A 16,353-nucleotide genomic window follows, 5' to 3' on the forward strand; every position below is an offset into this window, starting at 1 on the left:
AACAAACAGTGATTAGCATAATAATTCAACACTTAGCTTGCCATACCACTGACACTGAAAATTGTACTTTCAACTCTTCTGAGCTGCAACTGCGGGAGCTCAGAAGACAGGGCACCATGTGAGGTAAGAGAGAGTGGAGGGAGCAAGGACAATATAGGGGGAGACATGTAGAGCTGTGAGAGGAGTGCTGCGAGAGGTAGAGCTGTAAGGGGGTGAGGGAGAGAATGAGTGTATGTTAGATTTGTGCATTTGGATTTGCACATACGTACGTTTGGTGTTTATCCGATAACCAGGAGGGTTCAGGTCAATACAAGCAGGAACAAATGTCAAAAATGTCAAAATTCCAGTTGCCAAGTTTAGCCACCATTACAAGCCATTTTGGCACTGGTGAGAGGGACAGTGTGTAGGAGGGTATGTATCAACAACTGATGGGTAGAAGTAGCCAGAAAATGGGGTTGGTCTCATTGATGGTTATGGCTGTGATAGATGGGTCCAACAATCTGTGGAAGTTTTTCCTTACTTTTATCACTCCAAAGTGATGGCCAATCAGCATTTACAGGGGGAAGGGACAAGAATTAGATATTGCTGATGCCATTTTAATTTGTCAGTCGCAGCAGTTACAGACTAATAAGACTTGGAGTGTGTGTGGAGTGTGGACAAAATAATAATTCATTAAAAATATTGGTGACAAAATTAGCCATTTGACTATGCTTGCACACCGTGTGATTTAGGGTTTTGTACCTGAATTGGGTTTACCACATTAATGCTACCAGCAAAACAATAATTCATTGATAATATTGGTGTCAAATTAGGAAGGACAGGGCACTGTGCAATGTGTGACCTCAATCCCATTGAACACTTTTGGGATGAACCGGAACAGAGATTGCGAGCCTAGCCTTCTTGTCCAACATAAGTGCCTGACCTCACAAATGCTCTACTGGATAAGTGGGCATAAATTCCAACAGAAACGCTCCTGAGTCTTGTGGAAAGCCTTCCCAGAAGAGTGGAAGCTGTTATAGCTGGAAAGGGGGGACCAACTACATCTGCTGTCACTTGGCATCGCTACATCTATCACCACTACTGTCTTCAGGTCCTTGTCTACCACCACAATGTCGGGTTGATTGGCCAGTACCTGCTTGTCGTCTGAATCTGGAAGTCCCAAAGGACCTTAGCCCTGCTATTCTGCAAACCTTTCCCATTTAAACTTGGGAAACTGGGTCTAAATTATGGTGGTAGTAGGGATGGTTTTGAGGCATCTGTTGGCATCTTCTAGTATACTCGGCGATTGTCCTTCTCCACTGAGCCTTGGTATTCAACCTTGAGGGTTGACTGTAGCAAGTTTATCCATGATCTTATGCCTCATCTCAACTGCTGTGCTCTGTAATGGCAGGTTTGGTAGTGAAGTTTCAGCTTCTGGTGTCAGTTGCAAGGTTTGTTTTTGTTCTGGGTTTCCTTGCATCGATGGGACTCCTCGGATACGGGTTGTACTGTGTAGTTGGTGATTCTCAAGTTCACTACGTTGAAGATTGGTTAAAAGCTGTTTCTCACTTAGTGTTGATATAGGTCTCCTATCCATCCATAGTTTTCTCATATGCTTCATATATCCCCTCCCATTTGGTGTGCTGTGGTAGTAGTGCTCCAGCAGTTCCAGGTTCTCTTGTCTTGCCCATGTATGGTTTGTTCCAGTAGCACCCTTTTCGTCAGCAGTTAATATTATGTCATATAGCCCTATGTTATATTGTATTTGGAAACGTGACTCACTAAATAGAAAATTTACTTAGATGTGAAGAGATGAAGACTGTTAAAACCAGTGTTATTCTATGGAACTTGTACACCAACCACATGCTAAAACTCCAAAAAGGCATTATTGGCAATTTCTGTTGATCATTGGTAATCATTCCCTCAATGGCGGAACTGAAACTCCTAGGATTATTGTCCAACCTTTAGTAGCTGAGCATCGTAAGAGTTAAAGTCTCAAAACAACTGTTGGCATCTATTACAGCAATCTAATCCCTATATAAATATTATGTACAATATGTAATGAATACTAAAAAGAAATTGGATACAATTGTATTAAAGCTATTATTGGTTAACAAAACAATTTGAATCATATTCTTAAATTATGCTCTGAAAACCTTGTGGCAAAGGACAAATGTCTATTGATTCAGATACAGGGCTTATTATTCTCATTCTATATAGGCAAATTGTCATATTGTTAAATACTTCATTCTTACTTGACAAGGTTATCAGTTTAATATTTTATAGGACAATTCATTGCAAAAGAACCTTATTGTAACTGACAGCAGTGATAATATAGAAGTAAGGGGCATGAAAAAGGAGATTTCTTCTTATTATATGAGTGTGCTGTAAACAGGCTCTTCTGCTGCTTTAAAAAAGTAAAAGTAACTCCCTTAAGTAAATTGTTGTAGTTTTACACATTTACACAATATTTAATTAACACATTATTGCAGTGACTATTCCATAATAATAATAATTCATTTTGTGAAATGATTATTCCATACAAGACATAACAACTTGATAAGCCAGAAATGTAAGATCCGGACACACAAAAAGAAATTATTTGTCTATCTCATTTTCTAAAATTACCTGCCTATAGCCAAATTATTGATCTTGCGTAAAAGTCAGAGCTGACTTATCCTAAAGTATATTCCACACATTCATCTATATGAAGCTGCACGCTTCCTTATATTCCCCATTCCCTCTATGTTGGTTAGACCACACCTGGAATATTCAGTATAGTTTTGGGAAGCAGTTCTTGAAAAAAGACATCACGAAACAGAAAAGGCTCCAGGGACTAGCAACAAAATGAATTAAAGGAAAGATCTCCACTGTGAAGACAGGATTTTTAAACTGGGTTTTTGCTTTAGACCATATCACTGGGTTCTTTAAATTAAATGGTATTTTATCCTTCCTACTAAGCCAACATGCCAATGAAATGATGGGTCAATCATGGGAACTGCTGCTACGTGAGAATGCAATTCAAGTTAAGGAGCACACATGCCCTACTGAAGCTACTGCCCTGGCTAAGATTGGAGGTTGCCCCAGGTAGCAATGCCCCTGTACCCTTTTCTGTCTCCAGCAGCAGGTATGATATGAGCACGGGCTCAGACCATTGCCCTTTCCCTAGGCGACAAGACCCCCGAGTCTGCATACTCCCAATGTCTACTAGTTAAATGACTTGCATGGCTGTACAGAGACTCAGGCTGCCAACCGACAGCTAAGTGAATCAGATGTATTTCTCAGTGAACCACTGCTCAGATTTCCCTGATATAAGGATCAATGACGATGACTATGTTTGATACCAGAGATAGCCACCAATTAATATGGCTTACTCTTTGATATACTTCATTCTGAGAGTCTTATCATGTTGTAATGAATACAGAATACAAACAAATGAAACTAATTTTTTATGTAGATACTGTTACATTGTTTGTTAAATGACATCTTTTTGTTCAACAGGTCAGTGATCAAATGATTTTACTGCAGAATTGCTGGAGTGAACTGTTGGTGTTTGATCATATCTACAGGCAAATGCAACACAGCAAGGAGAACAGTATCCTCTTAGTTACTGGCCAAGAGGTAAAATATAAGCAAATACTAATATAGATGAAGCCTGTTTTCCTTCTGCATGGTTTGAACAACCTTGTGAACTTTTTTTAAAGGCAATAGTTCAAAGAAGGGGGCTTAATGGTAACCTCACTTACCCCCAAGAGTGACATATATATATCAACATTATATTTAAAACCACCATTTATGTATTAATTGGCTAGCTGCCCAACACAGCTGGTCTGTGCCATCATTGCCCCCAAACAACTTGTCAATGCCTTCTTTTCCCCTTGCCTCCTTCCAACATACAACATATGTAAACACACGTCCACAAATTATATACATATTAACTAACACACATGTAGACATACATGCTTACACACAATTACACATCCATGCTCACACCCGTACACATCCATGCTCACAGGCACATAATTAGACATCCATGCTCAGACACGCACCCAATTACACATCCATGCTCACACCCGTACACATCCATGCTCACACCCGTACACATTCATGCTCACACCTGTACACATCCATGCTCACAGGCACATAATTAGACATCCATGCTCAGACACGCACCCAATTACACATCCATGCTTACACACGCGCATAATTAAACACACATGCTCACACACACAAGTACACATCCATGCTCACACACACAAGCACACATCCATAACCACATACATACACACATACAAACACATACACATACATGCCACCCCCACTTACCTCTCATCGCAAACTGGGCTTATAATTCCCAACTATGTATATAACGTATAGTGACATTCAGATGATATAACAATCCCTAATATTGCTTTTAAGTAGTGAAGTGTGGCTGCATATCTGTAGGTGCTTTTGTGGACTACAACTTCCATCACCCTCAGACAGAGTGATGATGGGGTAATGGGAGTTTTCTGCCACAATAGTAGGATACTAGGGGTGCAAAAGAGTGATTTTGCCATTCCTCTGTCTGCCTACCCTGTGATATGTTCTGTGCAACATCTGTTCAATACATGTATCCAGAGGGTGCTGTTAAAGTCTCCATCATCCCAATGCATTATGATCACCACTATACCCCTTCAAATTTAAAAGATTTCCTTGCTTATGATACAACAGTGACACCAAGGCATCAGAGGATTGATAAATGACATCACCCTTAGTTCCCAAGGCAGACTGCTGTAAATGCTGGGTGCACATGGGCAGCGCTAAAGCAGATGCATCTTGTTTAGTTTGGTTTTTTCACTAGGTTTCAGAATTGTTTTGACACAAAATGCACAAACAATGATCTTGCAGATCGATACAAAGTGTCCACAAACACAGGCAGGGGGGCTTTGTCAAGCCTTTCACCGGCACTCAATAGGGGGGGACAGTGTGGCGAGGAGCAGCGTGTTTCTCAGGAGAAGATACATCCCCCGTCTGTATTTACAGAAAGATCTGTGAGAACTGGCTGCAGAAAGTAGTAGGTAACTAACGGCCACTTCCACGCCAAGCGGATTTTACATCTGAAAAGCAGTAGTTTATTTTAAAACTAGTTTCTCATACATATAATCTATATTAACAACGATAAAAAAAGTATATTTTATTTAGTTAATTTCTTAACGCTCATTTCAACATATTTGCTCTTACTGTTATGTTAAATACTTTTAGATACTAATTCACATATTCACTTCAAAGGGAACACTATTCAGAACTGATAAGCTTCAGCAGTCTAGCAGCGAGAGAATGGCAAGCAGGGGGCGCAGCCGCTGACACCCCCATAACCAGCTACGAAAAGTATGAGGCACAGCCACTGACACCCCCATAACCAGTTGTGCAACCATTCGTAAGGAAGTACACATATTTTCAGAGTACTAAATAATGTGAAATAAATACAAAAGGCATACTTAAAAAAACTAATTAAGGATAGATTTCAAAAACAGATCAAATACAGGACAGCAGATAAACTAGGAATTCAGCCATCAATACAGTATAATGTCAGGAAGCAGTTGCTAAGATTGGCGGCATAGGCTTCTTGTGCTAAATATTTTTGTCCACCCTGGCCGATCTTCCTCTCTCCTACTCTCGTTCTAAGCCACCAATTGCTGGGGTCACAGGTAGTATAAAGCAGACACTCTGGGCTCACTCAGCCATTGCAGTGAAGCGATAAAGTTGTACTAAGGCTAAGTGAATATAAAACAATACAAAGCTTTTTTTTCCCTGCATTTGGTTTAACAATGGTAGATCTATTAGGCAATTAGCCTCCCTAGAACTCTGCAGCTCTTTGTGTTTGGTTGAACATGCATCTGATTGAATTAGTTGGAGTCAGCTCCAGCGCTGGCTCTGTGAACACTATGGGCGGGTGTCCGTTCAGACTCCAGTGTGCATTCACAGCCAATCAATGAGAAACATTGTCAGACAACTGGAGTGAAGCTGCAGAGCTGCAGTTTCTTATTCAGCTATGTGTCTTTTTTAGTTTTCTTCCTGTTGGTGAAGAATTCTTTAGGCTAAATAGCTGCTCAGGGTTCCCATTGATTTATGGTAGTGGATCATTGTTTTTGTACTATTACGGAACCTTTAGCAATATCCAATATTTAACATTTTCTTCCTCCTTGGTTCGTGGACAAATACATACTGATGTGTCTGGATTTTTCAAATATGTAACATGTTTTGGAGTTTATGTGTATAAAAATGAACACAGTGGGTGCTATTAAACTCTAAACACCTCCAAAATGTATTGTTTACCCTTCTTGGAAGCCTGATGGAACCTAATTCAGCATGGGCAGAACCAAAATCGACATGAGCAAAAAGTGCAGAATTTTGTTTGGGAAAATGGATGTCAGAAAAACTAATTTGTTGTTTTCTTTCGCCCTTTTCAGATTGATATGTCGAGCATTTCCTCTCAGGCTGGATCTACTCTAAATAACTTGGTTCTGAGAGCACAAGAGTTGGTTCTACTTTTACACTCTCTACAGGTGGACAGGCAGGAGTTTGTTTGTCTCAAATTTCTTATACTTTTCAGTCTGGGTGAGTACAAGATGGATCTGAAAAACGGAGAACTTTCAATGTGAAGAGAGATTGGTCTCTTGTGTGATTCTATGCATTAACAAACTTTTGTGTATCCGAAAAAAGGTTGCGTATACTGTAATAACTAAGAGGTGGGTAAGCTAGCTAGAGCATAGCAAAATATAAACTGGATCTAGACATTAAAAGTAACTAATTCTTGAAATACCTAAACATGTCTGGAAAAATGTAACGTTCAACCACACATACCCACCCTGGAGCTGCTGGCCTTAAAGTGCCGGGGTCATCCCTAGTCCAGAACTAATAAAAGTTAAGACTTTCTATATTATTTATCATCAAGCTGTATCTTGTAAATTTGCTTGATATACGGTATCATCCCTAGGGTCATCCCTAGTCCAGCGCTAATAATAGTTAATACATTCTATATTATTTATCATCAAGCTGTATCCTTTTAATTTGCTTGATATACAGTATAATGAATTTGTTTTATTATACTAACCAAGATATTTTAATAGGAGGGCATTCCAACCAAGAAAATAAAGTTTAGTGAGGAAAAAAAAACTCTGCTGTGGATTTATCTCCATTATTCGGTGGGAGGACAGAGAGCCGATTACATAGTGGAGTCTAAACTTAGTCTGCAGACACTGTAAGATAGCTCACTCACTAAATGTTAATTAACACAAAGAAAGGCTTGAGGCATCAACTTGTAATTTGTCAAGAACATGAAAACAACATTTATTTAAAAAAAAAAAGAGATAGACTAGTTCCGCAGAAACTGAAGACAAAATCATACAATCTGTATTATTAAAAAAATTTAACTGTTTGGCTTCCAAGATTAATATTTGTAATGAGTAAACGTGAAACAATCAGCAGGAATATTCTGTTTGTTTCCATGGTAACTTCTCCACACTTAAAACACTGTAACATTGTTGCCCAGTGCATACCTAACGTTTCATGACACTCAAAGGATTAATGTCTTCATTGCTGGGGGCCACTAATGCACTGCCCTTCGTGTTTAGCAGGATTGTGTATGCTTTGGTTAATATTCATAAATATTTATAATGTGTGCTAATGATCTATTTTTTTAATTATTAAATAAGCCTGCTTACATTGTACGGAAATCTGTCTATGTGTATTCTTCTGACAACAGCCATCTTAACTATATATACCTTAGGATTGCATGATTATACCTCCCATGACAGGAGATGTGAAGGAATGTGTTTTGCTCTCATTTTATTAACCCTGGCTTTAGTCAGATAAAAAAAGTCTTACATCCTATTGAAATATCTAGAAAATAATGAAACTGATGTGAAAAAAAATCACATGCTATCTTTATGCAACAAGCTGTGTCACATGATATAGACATGATATGCTGCCCTGGGCCCTCAGAGCATCGGTATATGACATCATTTTCCAGTGATCCGTGTCATAAAGGTGCTCAGCTCCTTTTAATACATTCTTTGCAGGCCTCCATAGTGTAAATAGGCTGAGCTGTAAGCGGCCCTTCTTTAATAATAATAAATAATGAAAGTAGTGTATGCTGAGTATCAGTTAAGTGTTTTCTTTTGTAACTTATTGGGAACCATATCACCGTGTTCATACATGTCTGTATGTGTAGCATTTTGTTTCTGTGGGAATTCAAATGTGAATTTTTGTTCCAAAATAGACCATGTTTCTAACACTTAATCCTAAATCCATACGCAGAAGGAAATACAGATACCTTTCAGCATAACACCACTGTTGACAGTGAGTTTTGGAATAAGGTCCTGCCATAAGCATTAGAATGTACGTCATACGGGCTGCATTAAAACTGTCACTCCATGGGAACGAGAGATTTCTCATCACCGCAGAGTCTCCGATAAATCCTGCTTAGACTATTCAACACATATTGTTTCCTGCTTAGACAAAACAGAGGGAAGAGGATGAGGCTAAGAAGTGAAAGGAGATAGTAATGAGCTGAACATTTTTCAGAACTCTCTAAGGGGGACATTTTAGGTCACCTGCTTTTTTAAGCAACAAAATAATATAAAATAATATATATAATATATATATATAATAATATAAAAGTAATATTTGTCGATATTAAAAAAAAAAAAACTTTTTTATTACTTACTACTCTGATTGTATACTTTATCCAAATAGTGATATAAATACTAATATGTAGAGTAGTTTTGGGCAAAAGGAATTGTTCTCACATTTATTCAAAAGGGAGTTTAACCACTAAAGAAAGAGTTTCAGTGAGTAGAAATTAGATGGCATTTCTGTATCGACTGCATCCATTGTTTGCACATTTTTTTCTATACATTCATATACTGTGAATATATTTTGGGACAGGAATGGGTCGTGAACATGGCGGATCTTCTCTTCTAGATGTGGTTTTTGAGCCTCTTTAAAACAGGGAAAGCTGAGTTAACCCTTTGAATTTACATGTGGTTCCCCTTGCACATGCATGGAGGGATTCTACAGAATCCTCCGTATGCATTTACCACTTTCCCTGTCCTCAGCCACTTTGTTTGCAGGATGAGAAAAACATACATTGGAATAATCCCTCTTGACTTTTTTATTAATTTTATAATATGTGAAATAACATAAAAATAACTGTTTAATCTGACACTGCAGTTTGGATTTTGATAAAATGCTATGTACTTTCTGGGACACATAGAATTTGTGTTATTGACCAGACTGGTTGGGTGGTAAGCGTTGGAAACAATGTTCACTTTGCATCGATAGAGAAGCTCTTATCAATCTGCCATTGAAAAGAAGGATATCTCACCACAGGCTCAGAGATAGCTTCGCAGTAGTGCGTTTCCTTTTCTTCTACTTTTCTTACACTCGCAGGGCATGACAAGCAGAGAAAAATCCATGTATGTCCGTAAGCACATGGAGGTTTCTCAAAATTCAAACTGCTAAGTAAAAATGATTTGGTCCCATAAGATACATATTTAGTCTTACACATACTGGACCTGTGTTTTCCGAGTGGTTATCTCTCAGCTGATTTCCGTCCATGTGGCCATCTTTGGTGGTTCTCTCTCCAAGACAGAGCCTGCCTTGGGCGTTGTGGCGCCCTGTGCGGACTACTCCTGTTTTTGGATTTTTATAGCGTGTATGTTTACATTATTCACCACTTGTCTTGGTGTTGAATGGAGGTTTTTTTGCACATTGCTGCACGCATGTGATATGCTATGGAGGCGAGCGCACTACAATATCTTACTTTAGTTATTTAAATGATGGATTCTGTTCTGTCTTAATCAGGCCATGAAAGGCTAGGTGTCCGAGTGCCCATCCCTCTTTCTTCTGATTTTTCTGGGTCTGTTCCCTAGCTTGAGTGGTTAGTTAAGAGCTAACTCATTTGACTCTACTCTTTTCACATGTCCACATATTAGGTGAATTTCGGGCAAGGTCATGCAAGTTCAAATATATATATATATTTTTTTATATATATATTTTTTTTTAAAAAATCCCACCCCCCAAAACAAGAAAACTAGGAATTCTTCTTCAACCGATGGGTTGAAAATGTCTGTTGGTTGCGCAGGTTTATGTACTCATGTGCCCCCAGTGTTATAAGCCTGTATTGTATTGTTCCTCTATGTGATGTTCCCTTCAAAAACATGCTGCTGATCCACATTATCGAAGTTTTAATTCTTATGCATTTTAACTGCTTACTAAAGTAGATGTATACGTTCACATAATGTGAAAATTGCAAGGGATATAAGTAGTTATTATGTATAGAACAATAGTTATGAGTTAATGCTCATAAATTTGGGTTTAGCTCCTCAACACTTTCATGGCACATGACACATTGCAGCTGTATTTTTATTAAGCCGCGTGGACTGAATTAAGAGCATCATTCTGTAACATTCCAGTGAGCCTGAATGTAGTGAGGCACTTATGATCTATTTGAAGCTTCCTGGATCACTTCATAAAAGGCCAATTAGTCAGAGCTCAGTGATTCAGCTGACAGTCAAGAAAATGACTTATCCCTTGAAGTGTAATTTGTGTGTGGGTTCATAGTTACAACTTTTATGAGTTGGTTCATTAAATTCCTGAGTTATAACAAAGAGGCAAAATGCTTCCAGAATGATATATTCTTCTGCAGTTACGTATAAGAATTGTGCCTTTACAGGGGAGCTGGTACATAAATGAAATGTGACAGGATGCAATATCTCTTCCACCCCAGCTAAAGTAATTGGCTATAAACATTCTAAACAGTTTAGAGATGTAACTGTTCGAAATGTAACTGTTTTGTTACCTTAATTTTTTAATTAAGGTTAATTACAAAATTACAGATTGTAATATAGAATGGGACCAATGGAAGAAGGTGGCCTGTTCTGACGAATCATGTTTTCTTTCACATCACATGGATGGCCCGGTGAGTGTACCACAGCACAGCTTTAGAAGTCTAGTGGACTTTATGACTTGACGGGTCAGGGCTGTTTTGGTGGCAAAAGGGGCACCTACACAATTTTAGGCAGGTGGTCATGATGTTATGGCTGATCGGTGTATGTGACTGAGAGACAATGTGTGTGTGGTTGAGTGTGGTCAAGATGTGTGATGTGTATATCTTGGGTGTGTGTTTCTTTGAGAATACTGTGTGCATTCATTTGACTGCAGATGTGGAGGCATTTAAGCAAGCAGGGGATATGCTAAGGCTAAGCTAGATAAGGCCAGAGACCAAGGGAAGAATTCAGAGGTTGAGCAGAGTGAATGGGCCGAATGGTTCTCATCTGCTGTTACTATGTTACTATGTACTATCCATACAGAACCTATTTACGAATCCAATAACAGAGCTTTGAACAGGGTCCATTTTATTTAAAGACAGCCCTGACTTTGATCAGAGTACTGCAGCAATAAAAGCCACTAAATAGCAAACAATGTATTACTGAAGTAGAGCATCATTTACGTGATTATGAAAAATATGTTAAATTAAAAGATCCAAGCAAATACATCAGGATTTATTAAATGAAAAGGTCAATATCTAGTTTATTTAGATCATACATTAACCTCATTTTATCACCTAGCCAAATTACATAAATCAACAGTAATCTTCCCCAGGATGTTCTATCAATTTTGGGATTGGGTCAACAAATGGTATGTAAATTAAAGGGATATTTAAAAGATACAAATAATGTTTTTGGAATATCTTGAAAACTAGAAAAAAGTTGAGTATATTTGGGTAACGCTTTAGGTAGGTTCCTTTACTCCTCAATACCACATCAAAAAGCAGTATAAGCAGTTTAATATATTTTTCTAATTTGCAAGCATGCAAAGTTTTATTTTGTATAGAATTTATTTTATGCCACAATTATTTTGTTTTTCAAGATTATCATCCTTCTTATTATATAAGGATGTGGTACTGCAATGGGTGCTAGATTTGGACCTTTATATGCAAATGTATTTATAGGTTGGTGAGAAATTCAATTTATTTTTGGAACTAGCAATCCCTTTAGAGAATATAGCATGATATAGGAAATACATCGATGATTTGTTATTCTTTTAATATCAGGCTTTTTTTTAGATAATTTCATATTTTAATGATCTAAATTTAATTTTTAGAATGAATAATGAAATAAAAATGAATTTTATAATCAAATTGCTTTATTAGATCTAATGCTAATTTGGTATAGAAAAATCATAATTATGGATAATTACAGAAAGCCAGTTAGAAAATTTAATAGATTATAGTCAAATTTTTCTGATGATTGTTTATTGAAAATAATGCAAAAACATAATTAACCAACAGAATTAAAAAAGGGGGTTATACATCCTTTAACATGGTTTAATGTGAAGGGAATGTTTCATTGTGGTGCGAAATGTAACCATGTATTGAATGGAAATAAATCTAGGTCATCGGTTACACATTTTAACTGTAATACCAATTATGTTAGTTACCTTTTAACATGATATGTACATATTCCAATATGCAGTATTTGTGACAAACTATATGTCCAATCAGTGGCGTAACTAAAGGGGTTGTAGCAGTCGCAGCAGGGGCTTGTGCTTCTTAGGGGCCCTATGCTACCCCTGCGACCCCTTGTTCCTGCCTCCTCATACCAGTTCAAAATTGCTTGGAAAGGACCCATCCAAACTGGAAGGGCGAAAGCGTGTGAGCATGGATGTGTAAACTGTGCGTGTCTGGAATAATGGATGTGTAATTGTGTGTGAGAGCATGAAAACAACACAAATGGTTGGGTGGAAGGCAGTAACCCCTTTGGGATACTCTGATTTCAGCATTTGGGGCCATTTTCAGAACCCCTTTGTGTATTTTACTTGTATCTACTGGTGTGTGTGTCATTTATGTGCTCATTTTTTGGATCTTAAATGCAGCCCCAAAAGTTGCTTTGCCCCCTTTATAAAGATATTATTGCTCATTAGTCTCCATTCCAAATGCAATTATCTGTCCTACATGGTTCCATATTTTTTCTTCCCATGCCCTATTGTAATTCTTTGCATATAAAGATACAGATCTGTGTATAGTATAAATATTACATGGAACTGAAATGTTTCTCCCCTCACCTTCTTTGCACGTTAATCTGTAGACGCAGGCTCAGCTGTACAAAGCTGGGCTTCATCTCACCTTCACGATACAATTGCTTTGATCGAGAGAATTCCCACATTTACCACACAATCAAAGCAGAGGCATTGACTAGAGAGGCTCCCATTTGTGCTGCTAAATAGATTTCTTTCCTGAGCAGGTAAAGTGTTTTAATTAATATTGGCGCTTCTCAAAACAGCAATATTTATGAAGATAGCTCAGGTAAGCATCCATTCTGTAGAAGGACTTAATAGAGCCTTAATGGGTTGACCTGTCATTCGATTTCATGCCTGGCATTCACTGTGCTACCACTGCAAAAGGGGGAAATGGCTTTTATAATCTAGCACATTCCCCTAACCATTTCCAAGTTATTAACAGCTTCACCTAAACAAAAGCGGTTCTGAATGAGGAGAACACTTGAGGGCAATGAAATAATCCGAGGCACGTCTGTATGTCTGATGGGTTCCTTTGTGACACGACCAACTGCTTTGCTGCCTCTGTATGAAATGAATCAATGTTGTTTAGCCAACATTCTTTGTGGCTTGACAGAATGAAAAGATTATTCACATATTCAATTAAATTTTGAATAGGGCCTCTCTGGGAATCAGGTGAGTTAGAAAACGACTGCTGATCAGGGGCCCCGTGTATTATATTGAAATTCATCAATGCAACGTCTTTATGGTTATTATGAATTAACCTCAGGAAATATAAAGATGTTTGGCTTTTATTTATCAAAAGCCTGCAATGTAAGGGAGGGGCAGTAAACACGAGGACGAGGTACACTTCAGGACAGCCTGAGTTTGATAGTAGAGAGTCAAAGATATATACAGCAAAGCGACATATAAGGCATATAAGCAATGCATTCAGATTTTAACCCATTCCTTACATAGATTTGGGTATATAGTTACATAAATTGATTCTTAAGGATGTAATTACGCAGGAATTTGCATGTGATTCCACTAAAAGAGGACGTTGCTTATTTCTGTGCTTACAATTGGGGAAAAAAATGGCCGTGCCTTGCTTAGTCTCACAAACTGCTCATCAAGAAATATTTCAAATAAATGATCAATCTATTCTGACAAATTTCCCCATTCAATTACAGATGACAACTTTCACAGTGTTTTTAATATTTCAGAATGTGCTAATGTGTTACTTTTGTTTCAGTGTTCAGCTACCTTGACACTGTGTATTGTGTTTGTACTGTGTTCCTCTTGTCTTAGTTACAATTTGCATGTAGGCTTTTTTATCCTTCCTTCGTTGGGTTATGGTTGCTCATTATATGAATTATACAAAGTGGTGCATGCCAGCGCATGAAAAACAATCTGTTATTTATTGTTATAGTTTATTGATTTAATTTATATGGTTTCCTGCAACAAAGAGGTAGCGCTCCCCAGTTGCCATGTAATCACAACCCTAATAATGCTCAGCCATCCCTATGAAGACCCTAAGATGTTACTTGAGAGATATTGTTATATATTTGTAGAAATCACAGGATGATCATCATGGAACTTGTAGTTCCACAGCAGCTGTTGTGCATGTAGCTCTTTAGGGCAGTGTGAGAGATCCCTGACATAAAATCATTTATGGTCCTACCATAGTGGTGTTATCATATAATCAATTGTTATGAAATACTATGTCACGGATTATTTTAAAAATATTCTTGTTCATTGTTGTCTGTTAGTTCCACAAGGGTGTGTATTTCTTCAGCATGGTACACATCACTGTATAATAATGAAACGAGGGTCAAATACAGTCCGTTGATCTCAGCTGGAGGCAATGGGTTCCCTACCATTTCCACAATAATATCTTCTCATTGAGGCCAATATCTTGCTCAGCCCTCCTTTTAGCTCCCATTTGATTTCTAGGTAAGCATACTTGGGCCGTCACCAGTATTTATACCAGTATACCAGTCAGTGCAGAATTTTTGTTTTTAACAATCCACATGGATCATCTACACAGAAAACTGTTTCTATCACTGTTAGGGCTATTGATATGCTTTTCCAAACATTTTTCAATAATAATGTTTTTTTTCTAATAAAAATGACCTGAGTATAATTGATCAAAAATATTTGTTTCGATTTGGTGACTAAGTAAAGAAATCATGTGGTCTTCGAAGAAACAGAAAAGTAGATTTAATGAGCTCAAACTAACGACTTTCCAGATAAACAATCTGTACTATTTAATTCATAAGTTCATGTCACGTGTTGGCTCATGTAATGCCTCTGTTGTACCGTCGATAGGCTAATTACTGTTTCTGTTTTTTACCAACAGATGAAAAGTTTCTTGAAAACCACAACCTAGCCAAGAGCGCCCAAGAAAAAGTCAACTCTGCCCTCCTTGAATACACAATGTGCCACTACCCTCAATGCACAGACAAGTACCGCCTGCTCCTGTTGAGGTTAACTGAAATTCGATCCATCAGTATGCAAGCAGAAGAGTACCTTTACCACAAACACCTTAGCGGGGAAGTTCCATGCAACAACTTATTAATTGAAATGCTTCACGCCAAGCGTGCTTGAGTGGCCTCGTTGAGAACTGACTGTAGCCTGAAGAGATTGCTTGCTGACGGCAATCCAAAAATGGTGACTTTTCAAAGAGTGACTTTTAATAATGCTGCCTGTCAAGGAAAAAAATAAGTAAAAAGAGGAGTTGATGGTGTATTTAACCTATAGTATTGGAAATTTCAGATTTATTTTAATACAGCTGTGGATCTTAACCGAGTGATATTATATATGTCAAGACATTTTAACACGATTACCATATCTGCTTATGTTTTTGTTCTCGTCAATAAAAAAATGTCTCTTAAAGTTTATGGTGGGAAAAAAACAGCAACAACAAAAAATACAGTGTATGTGGAAGATATAACGGTGGATCATTAACATCCCTTTGCACTTAGTAAGCTAAAAACTAAATGTAATGTTATTTTTCTTTTCATTTGTATTGGTTAGAGTCGGGCTAATTGCTAAGTTTACAATGTTTTAATTAAAAGTATAGTTGCTTTGCTGAATATTTTTACTGAGGTTTTTGGTCTTTGATATGTTAACATGAAGCAGTACAGCTTCTGTGCCATTCAGTAACATGTTGTAGGTTGCAAAATATACACAGTACCTGTGATCAAACCCTCCATAGTAGCCATCTCTCTCGCTCTTCATGTGTGTTGCAAGAAGTGAAAGACGTTTTCTGTGGAAGAGGAGGTCGTAAAGGTTATTAAGAGCTGGGAGACAACTACAACGAAAACCATGGGG

The 16,353-nt window shown here is 37.8% G+C and overlaps 1 protein-coding gene across 1 annotated transcript in view; it reads left to right on the plus strand.

Annotated features, from left to right (window-relative positions):
• The window catches only part of NR5A1 (nuclear receptor subfamily 5 group A member 1), a 42,848-nt gene extending 26,752 nt beyond the window's left edge, over nt 1-16,096 (plus strand). Inside the window, exons 5-7 of the mRNA XM_053473051.1 lie at nt 3,481-3,600; nt 6,432-6,579; nt 15,380-16,096. Coding sequence (XP_053329026.1) covers nt 3,481-3,600; nt 6,432-6,579; nt 15,380-15,627 — 516 coding nt within the window. The 3' untranslated portion in view covers nt 15,628-16,096. The remainder of the gene's footprint in view (nt 1-3,480; nt 3,601-6,431; nt 6,580-15,379) is intronic.
• Nucleotides 16,097-16,353: the final 257 nt, after the last annotated feature.

Source organism: Spea bombifrons, chromosome 8 (genome assembly GCF_027358695.1).
Source record: "Spea bombifrons isolate aSpeBom1 chromosome 8, aSpeBom1.2.pri, whole genome shotgun sequence".
NCBI lineage: Eukaryota > Metazoa > Chordata > Amphibia > Anura > Pelobatidae > Spea > Spea bombifrons.